Genomic DNA, 13616 nt, shown 5'->3' on the forward strand with positions numbered 1-13616 from the left:
CGTTAGAAACAAGTTTACCAAAAGCAAATTTAATGAAACAAGAAGTTAAAAGTGTGCATACTAAGCTAAAATGACTGATTAAAATACATTTCAACTTCTACATGCCTTGGCAGGCTTTGCCCAAACAAAATATTTTAGAAGGCCCCAAAAAGAATACAGTGAAAGTGCCTCCCTAATTTCAATGGGCAGGGAGTTCCAGAGTTTAGGAGCTGCCATGCTAAGGTATCAGTTCTTTAAAGGTGCAGAATGGGCCTTATGTGGCACTTTGAGAAGTGCCACTTCCGCAGATCAAAATGATCAAGTGGGCATATATGGGGAAAGGTGGTCCTTAATTAAGATGTGCAGCATTTGTCTTCATGGTGTGTCTTTCTCCCCCTGCCCTCCTTGCCTTTCTTCCTTTGAGGAGCCCTCTGTCTGTTTGCAAAGGAAAGGGGTCACTCCTCTCCTCATTCTGTGCCCTCCAGGTCTTTTGGACTCGCAACTCCCATCAGCCCAGCCATCGTCCATGTGCCATTTGACCCTGCTGGCTGGGGCTGATGGAAGCTGGAGTTCAAAACACCTGGAGGGCACCTGGTTGGGGAAGTCGGCGCTCGGTGTCTTCAGTGTTTGCTGGGTGGGTCCCTTCCCGCAGCCGCAAGGTAGTTAAACACAGAGCTTGTGGGGCTCACCATTTATAATCTTTTCTTGTGCCTCCAGGTCTCTGGAAAACCCCACACCGCCGTACACTCCCAAAATGGGGCGCAGGTGAGCTACCCTTGCAGCCAGGGCGAGGAGAAACGGGCATTCTTCCATGGGGTAGGAAGAAGGTGTTTTCTAGGTGTTTTCTTCTTATTCTTGGTGACCCAAAGGAGCAGGGGGAAGAGGCCATGACTGTCTTGTGCTTAGTCATGGTGGTCCTGTGTATGCATGGGTGGCGTCCTCCCTCCCATCACTGGATCGTGGCAGAGACCCCAGAGCTGAAATTGAACCGGAGGCTCGTTTAGTTGAGTCTCTCCGTCTGTCTCGCGGTTGGGGCATCCTGCAACATGGTAGAGACTTCTGGATCCGGCCGGCTCATAATGGGGCTACAAAGACCCTGTGTTGGGAGAGAGGCCCTCTTGCAAGATGGCTGCCACTGGTGGGCTGCAAGGAAGGAACTAGGATAGGGGTCACCAACCATTTTAGGGCTGTGAGCCCATTGGCACCTCACTCGTTCCTTCCCTGGGTAAGAACACCCAGCCGCAAGAGACAGGGCAAGAGAAAATGAACACATGTGCAAAGTTCACTTTCCCAAAGGCTCTGCATACAATTCAGATCCAGCAGAATTAACTTGAGCCTTGAAAAGCACACGGAGCTAAAAGATGAAGTGGGAAGGAGCCTCCCAAGGCTCTCGTTTGCACCAGCAGGCGAACTCTGAAGCTCTTATGCACCATTATTTCCAGAAAGGCCCAGTTTATGAGGCTGGAGGACCTTTCTCAGAGACCGTCTTTTGACATCCCTTCTTGTCTCTCTCCAACCCCCCGGCGCAGAAGCATTGAGTCCCCAAACTTGGGCTTCAGCACCGACTCCTTCCTGCCCCACCTGCTGGAGGACGACCTCTTCCAGCTCTCAGACCTGGAGCTGGAGCTGGACTCGCAAAACTGGCAACACACCGTCGGCCGTGAAGTCGTGTCTTCCCTGACGCAGCGGGAGATCGACCGCCAGGAAGTCATCAATGGTGAGGAGGGTCTCCCTGCGGTCGCCATCAGAAAGACATGGGGGTGGGGGGCTCTGTTGTTGACATTTAGTCGTGTCCAACTCTTCATGACCCCATGGACTAGAGCACGCCAGGCACTCCTGTCTTCCACTGCCTACCACAGTTCGGTCAGACTCATATTGGTAGCTTCGGAAACACTGTCCAACCATCTCGTTCTCTGTTGTTTCCTTCTCATTGTGCCCTCCATATTTCCCAACATCAGGGTCTTTTCTAGGGAGTCTTCTCTTCTCATGAGGTGGCCAAAGTATTGGAGCCTCAGCTTCAGGATCTGTCCTTCCAGTGAGCACTCAGGGCTGATTTCCTTCAGAATGGAGAGGTTTGATCTTCTTGCAGTCCATGGGACTCTCAAAAGTCTCCTCCAGCACCATACACTTGCTTAAATAGGGGTGGGGGGATTGCCTGGTGTGCTCTAACGTTCTGACATAGGGCCAAGGCAGCCAAATGCGGATGGGGAGGGAGGCTTCCTGGCTCCGAGGGGTCCTGTGATGTCTCCAAGGAAGAAGAGGAATCCCTAGACAAATGAGGGGTGGGTGTGCTGCCCTGGTAAGCAGAGCCGTCAGCTCTGTACTGGCGCCCGGGCTGGGGAAGGGTCCCAGGTTCGATCCCAGGGAACAGTGTCTGCCTGAGACCCTGGAGAGCCAGCATAGAGTGGAACCATCAGGCCAAGTGGACCAGGGGTCTGACTAAACAGCGCAGCTCTATCACTTCACCGATTGCAGAGTTTTGTTCAGGAGGAGGGCAGGTTTACGTCACAACCCAAATCTTTTAAGAACAAATTGAAACTTCTCCATTACAACCCAAAGGGATTGTTACCTCACTTCCTGACCACAGTCCCCTATCCCCCCTGGCTTATGCAAATAACTAATGAGATCAAACAAATTGGCCTAAACCCAGAATATCTCCTTAACGGAACTTTAAATAAGGCAAAAATTACTATTACTCAGAGACTTCAAGATGTCGAAGTTGCCTTACTCCCGGAGAAGTATAGATGTTTAAAATCTTGGCCTAACTTTGCAGCGGCCCCTTATTTAACTAATATCACTAATGAAGCCTATAGATGGGCCTCCTCTAGAGCCCGTTTCGAGACAATGCCTTCAGCAGTGCTGTATGGCAAATTTATGAAGGTCCCAATGCATGCGCGTCTCTGCCCCTGCATGTCTAGCAAGGTAGAATCCGTTACTCACATCCTTTTATTTTGCGAATTCTATAGTGAAGAACGTGCTCGATATATTTTACCCCTTTTAACAAAGTTTACGCCCTTACAACACCATTTGGAATCCTTCCCCGAAATTTTACGAAAATATCTTCTGGAGGATTCTTCAAGTCCAGTATCATATGATGTGGCTAAATTCTGCACTTTAGCTATTCAGAAGTGTAAATCTCTCGTATTGAATAACACACTGTAAAGCTCCTTTGTGTAATTGTTTTATCTCTGGTGATGATGTTGCCGATTTTTCTCTGTTTGGATTTATGATTTTTTGTACTGCTGGCTTTTGCCGTAATAAAACTGACTGACTGACTGACTGACACTTCTCCCTTTCCCCTGCTCTTTCCGCAGAGCTGTTTGTGACCGAGGGCTCTCACTTGCGGATCCTGCGTGTCCTGGACGTTCTCTTCTACCAGCGCATGAGGAAGGAGAGCCTTCTTTCCCGGGAGGAGCTGGCCCTCCTCTTCCCCAACCTCCCAGAGGTCTTGGAGATCCACAGTAAGGCTGCTTCTCCTGCTCAGTTGGGGCCCCTTTGGACCAGGCCCCCGTTCTGTGGTTTCTACAGCGGGCAGAGTGGGTCTCCCCTCCACAAGTCCCCTGCTCAGGAGGAGAATTGGAACAGAGCCTAAGAGCCCCGCAGCTGCTGAATCTCACGGGGCGGAGGGGGCAGGGAAATGCTGGCGGTGGTCTTGATCCCATTTGCGATGTTGGCTGGACCCTAAATGGCCGGCTTTGAGGCAGGCTGTCTGCCCACTGCTGAGAGCCTGGCACTGAAAATGAAGAGTGACTGTGTGGAGTTTAAAACTAGGCCCTTCTGTTACCTTTTCTCCCTTCCCCACCTCGTGTCCCTTCTCCAGATTCTCTTTCGGAATCGATGAAGAGGCTGCGAGAGGAAGGGCCCATCGTCAAAGAGATTGGGGACCTCATGCTTTCCCGGGTGAGGATCCCAGACCTCGTGGGCTGGCCAGGTGGCGGCTGCCTTGGGGCCACTAGGTGATCTCCTGACCTGCCTGAGGTTAACCCAGGAGTGTTTTCTCTTCTCCCCCCCCCCCAGTTTGACGGGGCTGCACGCGAGGAGTTCCAGCAGATGGCTGCCCGCTTCTGCGCATACCAGTCCATGGCGCTTGAGCTGATCAAGACCAAGCAGCGGAAGGAGACTCGCTTCCAGCTGTTCATGCAGGTATCCTCACGATGGGGCCTCGGGAGGCTGCTAATGGAGGGGAAGGAAGCAGATAGGGGGGAGGAAGGGATGTTTCAATGGCCAGCCCTCTCTTGTCTCTGCATGCCAGGGAAACACAGGCCTGTTTCTCTCTCCCCCTGCCTTTCCCAGGAAGCCGAGAGCAACCCTCAGTGCCGCCGCCTTCAGCTGAAAGACCTCATCATCTCAGAGATGCAGCGGCTGACTAAGTACCCTTTGCTGCTGGAGAACATCATCAAGCACACAGATGGTACCTCTCTCTTCGTATTTGGGCTTTTTCCTTGCGTCTATTCCTATTCAAATGTTACACATCATGACCTCCTCTTAAGTGCATTCAACTCGCTGGTTGAAATTGCGCAAATTAAATCCAGTCAAGGCCGGGTCTGCTTGGGGTTACCCAGCACAAAAAACAACAACTCTTCAGCTCTGTGTCTTGCTTGCTAGGCAAGGCCCACTTGCCATGTGGCCTCTGGCAGTACAGGGGACTCTTGCTGTCTCACCCATGAGCTGCGGAAGCATTGTTTCTGGATTGTAGTGGAAGTCACTTTGGGGACCCCCCTCCCCGTGTGTTTCAAACGCAGCCTCCCAGGTTTTCCACAAATAGAAACAACCTTTGCCCGTAGCCTGCCAGCCCATCTCTCTCTCTCTCTCACACATGCACTCTGCACCTTCATGGCTTAGGGGAGACCTTGGAGCACAAGAAGCTTTGCCAGGCCCGCGACCAGTGCCGAGAGATCCTCCGGTACGTGAATGAGGCGGTGAAGCGGGCAGAAAACCAGCAGCGCCTGGAGGTCTATCAGAAGCGCCTGGATGCCACTTCGCTGGAGCGGACCAGCAACCCGCTGGCAGCGGAATTCAAGGTACAACCCCCACCCCTTCGCCCTGCACCCGGGTCCCTGGCTTCATCCTTCTCGTCTCCTCCTCAAAATGCTGCCTTTTTCTGCCCCTGCTGTCCAGAACCTCGACCTCCGAAGTCGTCGCATGATCCACGAGGGCCCTCTGAGTTGGCGCATCAGCAAGGATAAGACCGTGGGTATGTAGCTGGCAGAAACGGCAGCTCCTCTCAGCGTTCACACGCACGTGGCACAGCTTCTCTCAGAGTGAAGGCCTGTGCGCGCTTCCTCTGCAGCCGACTTTTCTGTTTATATCCCGCTTTCCTACTAAAACAGTAATTAAAAGTGTGGAGGGGTTCGTGGCTCAGTTGTAGGAAGGTGCCTGAGCCGGAAAGCGTTGGCGAGCCATTGCTGCCAGCCCGAGTAGACAAGACTGAACTAGATGGACCAAGAGAAGGGGTCAAGAGACAGCTTCCGAAAAGATTTAACAGAGCCAGGCAATTTTGGAACATGGTCCCTAAAACAAGCAAAGCTTTAGCTGTTGAAAGATCAAAACTGTCAATGTGTTGTTATTTATTTAATAAAATGTATACACGGCTAGGTTGTAAAAAGCTCAAAGTGGTTTACCAAAAGACTAGAAACAATAGAAGTCTTTTAAAAAATTTAAACCATTGATAAACTAAAAACACACAATAGTATTTAAAGTTCTAGGACAACAGGCTACAAATTAAAAGGTTCTCCAAGATCAGCAGCCTTCAGAAGGGCCCTCATAGCTCCATGGCAGAGCACCTGCTTGGCATGCAGAAGGTCCCAGGTTTAATCCATACTGGCAGTATCTCCAGGTAGTTCTGGGGAAGGACTCCCTGCCTGAGGCCCTGGAGAGCCATTGCTGCCCATCGGTCCTGAGCTAGCTAGATAGACCTTCCCTTGTTCCTGTGTCTAGACACGCCTTAAGTCAGACTTACATCAAAGAAAAGTATATGCACCTGCATAATGCTGTAGCAGGGAGGGAAGCGGTGGATCATATAATATGTTAAAATTTCATATAATGTAGAACTTATGGAAAAACAGAAGCCCTGTAAACAGTAATGAACAAGATTAGCAATACAGTGGTACCTCGAGTTACAAACGCTTCGGGTTACAAACACCGCTAACCTGGAAGAGTTACCTCGAGTTGAGAACTTTGCCCCAGGATAAGAACGGAAATCGTGTGCTGGCGGTGCAGCAGCAGCAAGAGGCCCCATTAACAAAAGCACGCCTCTAGTTAAGAACAGTTTCAGGTTAAGAACGACCTCCGGAACGAATGAAGTTCGTAACTAGAGGTACCACTCTCGAAACAATAGGCCAAGTGGTAGTCCCACCCACCCACCCACTTATTAGCAGATCAACAAAACAGGACTTTTTCTTTGGTGGCTCCCTGTCTGCCCAGTGCTCCCCCCAAAGAGGCTCGCCTGGCGCCATCATTGCATGTCTTTAGGTGCCAAGCAAAAACATTCCTCTTTACCCAAGCCTCTGACCATTACATAATCTATGGGCTGTTAAATCTGTGGAGGCACAACAACTTTTGTTATGATTATTTTATTATTATGCTATCTATTTTTATGCTTTTTATTATGTATGTATTTATTATTATGCTCCGAAAAATGTGTTCTTAATGTTTTACACCTCCCTGGGATCTTTTGATAAAGAGTGGTAAATCAAATAACTAAACCAATCCTGAATCCCTTCCAGAAAAGCACAGTCCTTATCAGGATGCGTAAAGCTGGTTCACAACCCCCAACCCTCCCTCCCTCCCTCCCTCCCTCTCTCTTAGATCTTCACGTCTTGCTCCTTGAAGACCTCCTGGTACTTCTGCAAAAACAGGATGAGAAGCTGGTTCTCAAGTGCCACAGCAAGATGGCCCTGGGCTCCTCGGACACCAAACAAACATTCAGCCCCGTCCTCAAACTGAACGCGGTCCTCATCCGCTCTGTGGCAACAGGTAGGAAGGGAGGCCATAAAACCACGTGCCCTCGTTCAGAGGTGGGAAGCTGCACAGGCCAGCCCTGGTGGGTCGACCCTCCCTCCAGCTTGTCTCTCTCCTCTCTGCAGATAAGCGAGCCCTCTTCATCATTTGCACTTCTGAATTGGGACCCCAGATCTACGAACTGGTAGCTTCGAGCTCTTCAGAAAAGAACACGTAATATTTTTATCTGTTATTCTCCCACCCCGATCTCCTTTTGGTGGGAAGGAGCAGGAGATTAAAATGCAAAGTGGCCTGTGGGCAGCATGAGGAGTCAGGAGGAGTCAAGGAGCCCAGTGTGGCAAACAGACAACTTAAAAACAAAAGGAAACCAAAGCAGTCCAGAACAGTTAACACACTGTCTCCACCCCCCACCCCACCCCCAAGAAAACAGTCAACAAAGAAAGAAAACCAAAGGATAATACAAATTACAAAAAATTAAATTCACTTCTTACAATACAACTTCTATCATGACTTCCAGTCACCCCATCAAGAGTCCCAGGTTTCTTTTGAGTAGCACACTTTTCATTATCACTCCAAACTCCTCCCAAATTTTTGCTTTGATAAGGTTTTCTATGTTCATACAGGGGTCATTCTAAGCCAGCCAGAGAATTCACATTTTTGCAATGCTCTTTAAGATATTTTCTGTAAACGTCCCGCCCTCTAGTAAACATTTGTCCTGTATTAAAAGATGCTGATGAAATAAATTTGGGGTCTCCCTGCCTTTCAAGATGGCAAATCAAAGGCACTCTGTTCTTTTTTGGGGCTTTTGGCAAGTCTGTTTCTTTTTCTCCCCTCTCAGGTGGATGGAACTATTGGAAGAGGCGGTGAAGAGGTCCACCCGGAACGCCCCCCTGCCTGCCAAGCGGAATTCCCAGGAGCTCCCCCTGCACCCAGCGGCTCCTTCCAGGTAAGGGAGGACCCCCCCCCCCACCCCCAGCTCCTCGAGGCAGGAGACCTTTTGCAGAGAACTTCAAAGGGAAGCTGTGTTAGATGAATTTAGCATGTGCTTTAAAAAAAAAAGAGTCTGTGAATCCTGCTTTGCAGAAGCCTTATTAAATGAGCAAAATATGCCCTTCAGTCGTACCTCCTCCAGTTAACATGCACATCTTCTTCCCTACCTCAAATAAACACACCTGCCCTATGAGTTACAGCCAGTAGGGTGTCAAGAGCTGTTTTCTCACTCCAGCTTTTTCTGGGCAAACTTTTGGGATATGAAAAGGGGGATTCTGCAGATGGGCTATTCCTCTCCCCAACCCACTGCTGCATTGATGGACTTCTTTGTCCTTCCTCTTAAGCCTAGTGCTCCAGGATGCTGACATCTCCCCCAACCTGGCCCCAAGCACCTCTGTGTCCACCCAGGAGGAGGACATTTCAGGTGAGTGTCTGGCGGTTGCCCTGGGGTGGAGGTGGTGATGGGGGCAGTCAGCCTCAGCTGCCAAGGTCCAGCAGGGTTGCAAGGCATTCTGGGAGTAACCTGCTGCTCCCTATGGAAGATATTTTTTTTGGGGGGGGGGGACTTCTCTGTTCGTTGCCAGGACCTCCCTCTCACACACAAACGGGCTTCTTTGTCTTTGGGGCATGGGGTGGGGTGGGGCATCGACTGTTTCAGGGCTCCAAAACTTCCTTTCTCTCTCCCATCCCCCCCCCCCAAGCAGACGATACCCCAACTGACACCCTGGCTGAGGAGAGGCCCCTGGTACTGGCGGAAGAGCCAGAGGTTGGAGGCAGTGAGGGAAAGGAGCAGGGTGAGGAAGGCCTGTCTCCTGCTTTGTCGCCATTCCCCACTGGGGAGATGGAGCTTCCTCCTGAGGAGACCCTGGTGGGGCCTGATGAACAGCCACAGCCACTTCCGGAGGCTGCCTTCCCCGGGTGCCTGGCAGAGTCGGCCTTGCAGGACGGTGAGAGCCAGCTTGCTTCTCTTCCTTTATGCGTCTTATCTTTGCACTGGTAGTGGGGGTGGGAGAGAGGCTTGGGGTGGGCAGCCTTTGGCCTGATTTCATCCTGTGCCATACACCTGGATTTTCCCGGACATGCCTGGATTTCAAAAGTGGAACTGACGTCCTGGGGGGGGGGGGTTGTGAAAGGCGGCGCTTCATTCTGGATCTTAGACACGTTTTTGTAAATAAAAAAGCTCAACAACTTGTGGGGGTGTCCTGGTTTTTATGGCAACCCTACCCTTGGCCAACGCGGGTGGCGCTGTGGTCTAAACCACTGAGCCTAGGGCTTGCTTATTGGAAGGTTGTTGGTTCGAATCCCCATGACAGGGTGAGCTCCTGTTGCTCGGTCCCAGCTCCTGCCAACCTAGCAGTTCGAAAGCACGTCAAAGTGCAAGTAGATAAATAGGTCCCGCTCCGGCGGGAAGGTAAACAGCGTTTCCGTGTGCTGCCCTGGTTCGCCAGAAGCAGCTTAGTCATGCTGGCCACATGACCCGGAAGCTGTATGCTGGCTCCCTCAGCCAGTAAAGTGTGATGAGCACTGCAACCCCAGAATTGTCCGCGACTGGACCTAATGGTCAGGGGTCCCTTTACCTTTACCCTTGAGTATCATTGTGACTGTCCTTCTTGGCCATCCTGCTTCCTCTCAGCCCAGAAAGGGTCCTTGAAGATGGTAGCGGAAGATGAAGGCCCCCTCCCTGGTCCAAGGAGAGGCTGGCTTCAGCCCACTTGTGGGATTTAAGCAACGGTCCTCCCTCCCTTCTCTTTCCCCTTGCAGTGGAGACCCTGCGGCATCTCCTCCTGCGCAGCTTCCTCCCCTGCCGGGACGCTGACCCTGAGGAAGACCTGACCCCCACCCCTTCTGTGGTTGGGGCCAGCCAGCCTTGGGACTCTGTGCTGGCCAGCCAGGACTCGGGCAGCCAGGAGGAGCCGCCAGAGACTGTGGAGAGCAGCGGAGCCGAGGAGCTCCTTGAATCTTCAGCAGCGGATCCAGAGGGGGGCAGTGCTGGGCCGGAGGCCAGAGGCTCCCAGAGCACCGAGGAAGGGGAAGGGACAGAGCCACATGGAGATGAGAGGACGGCAGACCCCTGCTCCTCCGGCCAAGGGGCTGCTGCAGAAAGTGACAGGCAGGGCAACAGCAGCAGCTACAAAGTGGTGCGGAAAGGTACGTCTGTGACTCCTGTCCCAGGGGAGGAGGGTGAGCATGTGCCTGGCAAAGAGGTTGACGGGAGGGGTGGGGGTGTCCTGGGGTAGAGCTGATGCAGGTCCAGGGTGAATATTTGTGACTGAAGAACAGGGCCAAGCAAGCATGGCACCGAGCCGCCAGCCTGTCCCCGCGCCAGCTCCTGGCCCATTAGGATTGCCAGGGCTGCCTTGGAGGACGGAGGCGGCTTGTGCCATCTCGGACAGCCAGGGGACTCCTGGGCACTGTGCAAGTGAAGACTAGGGGAAACCCATCCGCCAAGAGCCTCAGAGGCTGCAGACTAACCACCCTCCCTGCTCTGGAACCTGCAGCGTGCAGGAAGGCATCGCAAGAGGGTGATGGGACCGGGATCAGGGAGCCTGCGGATCGTGGCCTCCTTTCTCCTCTCCTTCCTGGGTGCAGCTTGCTCTTGCTCAGACCTCTCTTAGCTTTAACCTGCATGCGCTTGACTCCTAGGATTCTCTTATTCCCCCCTCCCGTCTTGCCACTTCCTCCTGCGTGTTCTCTGTTGGGTGCTGGGCACTTGTGTGATTCAAAGGTTTTGATCACGCTTCTCTCCTCCTCCCCCCTCTCCCCCCCACCCCCGGTGTCTCCTCTTGCGCAGCAGAGGTGGAGGGAACTAACGGTGCTTTGCATTTGACAGACGGCAGCCAGGCTGGAGGCGCAGCTCATGCGGATGGTAAAGAAAGCCCTTCTTCCCCTGCCTGGTGTTGGGAAGGGCCTGGGGAGATGGAGGGGGTCCTGGGGGCAGCGTGTGTGTCTCGGGGGCGGCCGCAATGTGCAGGGAGGCCCTGCTCACCCCCTGTGGGACTGCAGTCCGGCAGGATATGTGCTCTCCCTCTCTCTGCCACCAACTCCCAACTGGCGCCCATCACTCAACATTCATACCACCAGCCAATCCTCACTTGCCACCAACACTCCAAACTCCCCCCGCCCCCCCCCCCCCCCACAAATCCCTGCCTGACAGGATCCCCAACACTTTCCTTGTACTACCTGTATTGAACTGACGCCTTCGTTCCTTCGGTATTTGCGTGTCACAACTTTGCGCGTACCAAAAGCAGCAGAACGTCATAGCCATTTCCCACTTCTTTTACATCCTTCCAAAGGCAGATCCCACTAAGTCCCCCATCCCAATGACACCCTCTATCCTCCCCCCCCCCACCAGCCCCATTTCTGCAAGTGCAGCCGCCCCCTACCCCTCTAAAGTCAGACAGAGGCACTATGGCTGGTCTGGTGTGTGTGAAGGTCCTTCTACCTTCTTCCCGCTGGCCTTTGCTTCTCTGTATGGGATGGGGGGGGGCAGCGATTCTTGGCCAAGGCACACCTGTGGGGTCCATCTAGCTCAGTGTTGCCTACACTGGCTGGCAGCAGCGGCTCTCCAGGGTTTCAGAACGGAGACAGCCTGCAACTCTTCCTGGAGATATTGGCCAGGGAGCTGGACTCTGAGCAGGTCCCCTTCCAACTCAGATTGTGGCAGCTCCTTCTCTAAAACAAATGTAAGATTTCAGTCCAGAGGGGGTGATTTAAATAGGAAGCTGCCTTACACCGAGTCAGGCTATCGGATCACATGAACCGCCATGTTTCTCCAGGGTTTCAGGCAGGGAATCTTTCCCTGCCATACTCGGAGTTACTGCCAGGGATTGAACCTGAGACCTTCTGCCTGCAAAGCAGGTGCTCTCTGCCTGTCCTCCATGGTGGCTCTCCCCCAGTGTGGGCATCCCCTCTCTTTTCTTCCCCTCTCTTATCTGCTCTGTGCCTCCATGCCCCCCTCCGACTAACGCTCCCCTCCGTCTCCCCGCCCCAAGGAAACTACTTCTACGTGAGCTTGCCGGCAGGTGCTGAGGAATGCCAGCCGGATGCCAGGAGCCCCAGCCCCGTGGAGCCAGCCCGTCCTTCTAGCCCACCAAAGAGCTCCCCTCCTGCCAGGCCCCCACACAAGTGGCACCGTGCCAAGGAGAGCCCGGCAGCAGGCTGGCTTGGCCACTTGGAAGGCCCGCCAGCTGCCCCAGATCTCTCCCCCTCCAGCCAAGTGGTCCAGGACGTGGATGTCATCTTCCAGACGATAGAGCAGCTCTCCCTGAAGCTCACCAGGCTAAAGGTGAGGGAAACCCTTGGTGCTCTATCACCAGCAGGAAAGCTTTCAGCCACCTGCATGTGGCCTCTGTTGTGAGAGACAGGGCAATGGGTTGAAATGGGCTGGGAGAATGAATCCTGTGTGCATTGGGACGGGGAGAGAATCAGAGCGGGCACAGAGGGTGGTCTCTAGCCTTGTTGTCATGTCACCTTTGGACTGAAAAAGAGCCCTAATGGGGGGAAAGGCGTGGAACACGTGACCGAATAAGCCCAGTGGCCCTTCTTCTCAGGCATCCCTAATAGCCCCTTCCCCTCTCTCTGTTTGGGGTCTTCCTCGTGTAGGATGTCGAAAAGGCCCACCAGGAGCTGCTGCAATCCCTGAGTGGCGGCTCAACCACAGACAGCTCCACGCCGGTGGGCTGCGTGCCGCCGGAGCTGAGCCAGACGCCGCCTGGCAGCCGCCGAGTCTCCAGAGCCAGCAATGAGGATCTTCTGCCATCCCCACAATCTCCGGTGGAGGCAGCAGCCGCGTTCGGTAAGAAGCGCCCCCCCTCCCCTTTTGCTGCAGACACCTCTCTCCACCTGCAGGAGATTGGGGGCTCCCCAACCCCTCCCCGCCTGAGGGGGAGATACTCCTGCTGTGCTTGGCGGCTCTAAAGTGTCCCCCCCCACTTTTCTCTCTCCCTTCCAGGCCAGATCTCCCTTTCTGAAGACAGCAGCCCCCAGGAGGTGACCCTTTAGGAAGGGGCATTTTGCAACTGGACGGACTGAAGGCAGGCGGGCAGGCGGACTCGCTCACGGGCAGATCGCCGCTCCCTCCTCTTCCCTGCCCACCTTTGGGGTCTCTGGGTTGAACTGAGGAGGGGGCGGGGGGGTCCTGTGGCAGCCAACGTGAGAAGCGGCAAAACCTGCGATGGAGCAGAAGAAAAACTGGAATCCCTGGGAAGCACATGCTGGATTAATTTGAACCCTGAAAAAAAGAATATCTGTGGAGTTCTCCCCATCAGGGGCTTCCCAGGATGGACAGCCAAGCTCCCGGATGGTGGTTTTTTTTTGGGGGGGGGGTGTGCTTAAGGTGGAGAGAGCCCCCGCTTCTCTCTCTCTGCCTGCATGTCTCTTCCATTTTGGGTAGGGGGTAGCCTCCATTTGCCCCCCCCCCCCCCCCGCTGAATCAATCGTGTACATATGCACACCTGCATATGCACCCCCCCAGGCTGGCTTTTCCAATGTACATGAAAGCTGGAAATATATTCTGTATAATTGCACTTTTTTCCATTTTGTTTATTTTGTTTTCCTCTCCACGGTGAGGAAGATCCCGCTCCTCCCACTGGAGAGGTCCCAGCTGCTTCCAGACCTTATTTGATATAAATATGTATGTATATGCATTGAGTTATTGTAAATATATGAGAAAGTTGTTGGTTTTTTTT

General features: G+C 53.2%; 1 protein-coding gene across 4 annotated transcripts in view; it reads left to right on the forward strand.

Moving 5' to 3' along the window:
- ARHGEF11 (Rho guanine nucleotide exchange factor 11) overlaps nt 1-13616 on the forward strand; it is a 52406-nt gene extending 38790 nt beyond the window's left edge. For 3 of the 4 annotated variants that reach the window (XM_033174496.1, XM_033174498.1, XM_033174499.1), the window contains 18 exons: nt 697-744; nt 1509-1696; nt 3294-3440; nt 3800-3879; nt 3997-4122; nt 4273-4390; nt 4822-5000; nt 5098-5173; nt 6787-6954; nt 7065-7152; nt 7778-7885; nt 8274-8353; nt 8634-8876; nt 9691-10077; nt 10721-10795; nt 11922-12214; nt 12532-12724; nt 12881-13616. In XM_033174496.1, the coding sequence (XP_033030387.1) occupies nt 697-744; nt 1509-1696; nt 3294-3440; nt 3800-3879; nt 3997-4122; nt 4273-4390; nt 4822-5000; nt 5098-5173; nt 6787-6954; nt 7065-7152; nt 7778-7885; nt 8274-8353; nt 8634-8876; nt 9691-10077; nt 10721-10795; nt 11922-12214; nt 12532-12724; nt 12881-12930 (2647 nt within the window). In that variant the 3' untranslated portion in view covers nt 12931-13616. The remainder of the gene's footprint in view (nt 1-696; nt 745-1508; nt 1697-3293; nt 3441-3799; nt 3880-3996; nt 4123-4272; nt 4391-4821; nt 5001-5097; nt 5174-6786; nt 6955-7064; nt 7153-7777; nt 7886-8273; nt 8354-8633; nt 8877-9690; nt 10078-10720; nt 10796-11921; nt 12215-12531; nt 12725-12880) is intronic. The other variant, XM_033174497.1, reaches the window with a different exon arrangement.

This window comes from Lacerta agilis, chromosome 17 (assembly GCF_009819535.1).
Source record: "Lacerta agilis isolate rLacAgi1 chromosome 17, rLacAgi1.pri, whole genome shotgun sequence".
Lineage (NCBI taxonomy): Eukaryota > Metazoa > Chordata > Lepidosauria > Squamata > Lacertidae > Lacerta > Lacerta agilis.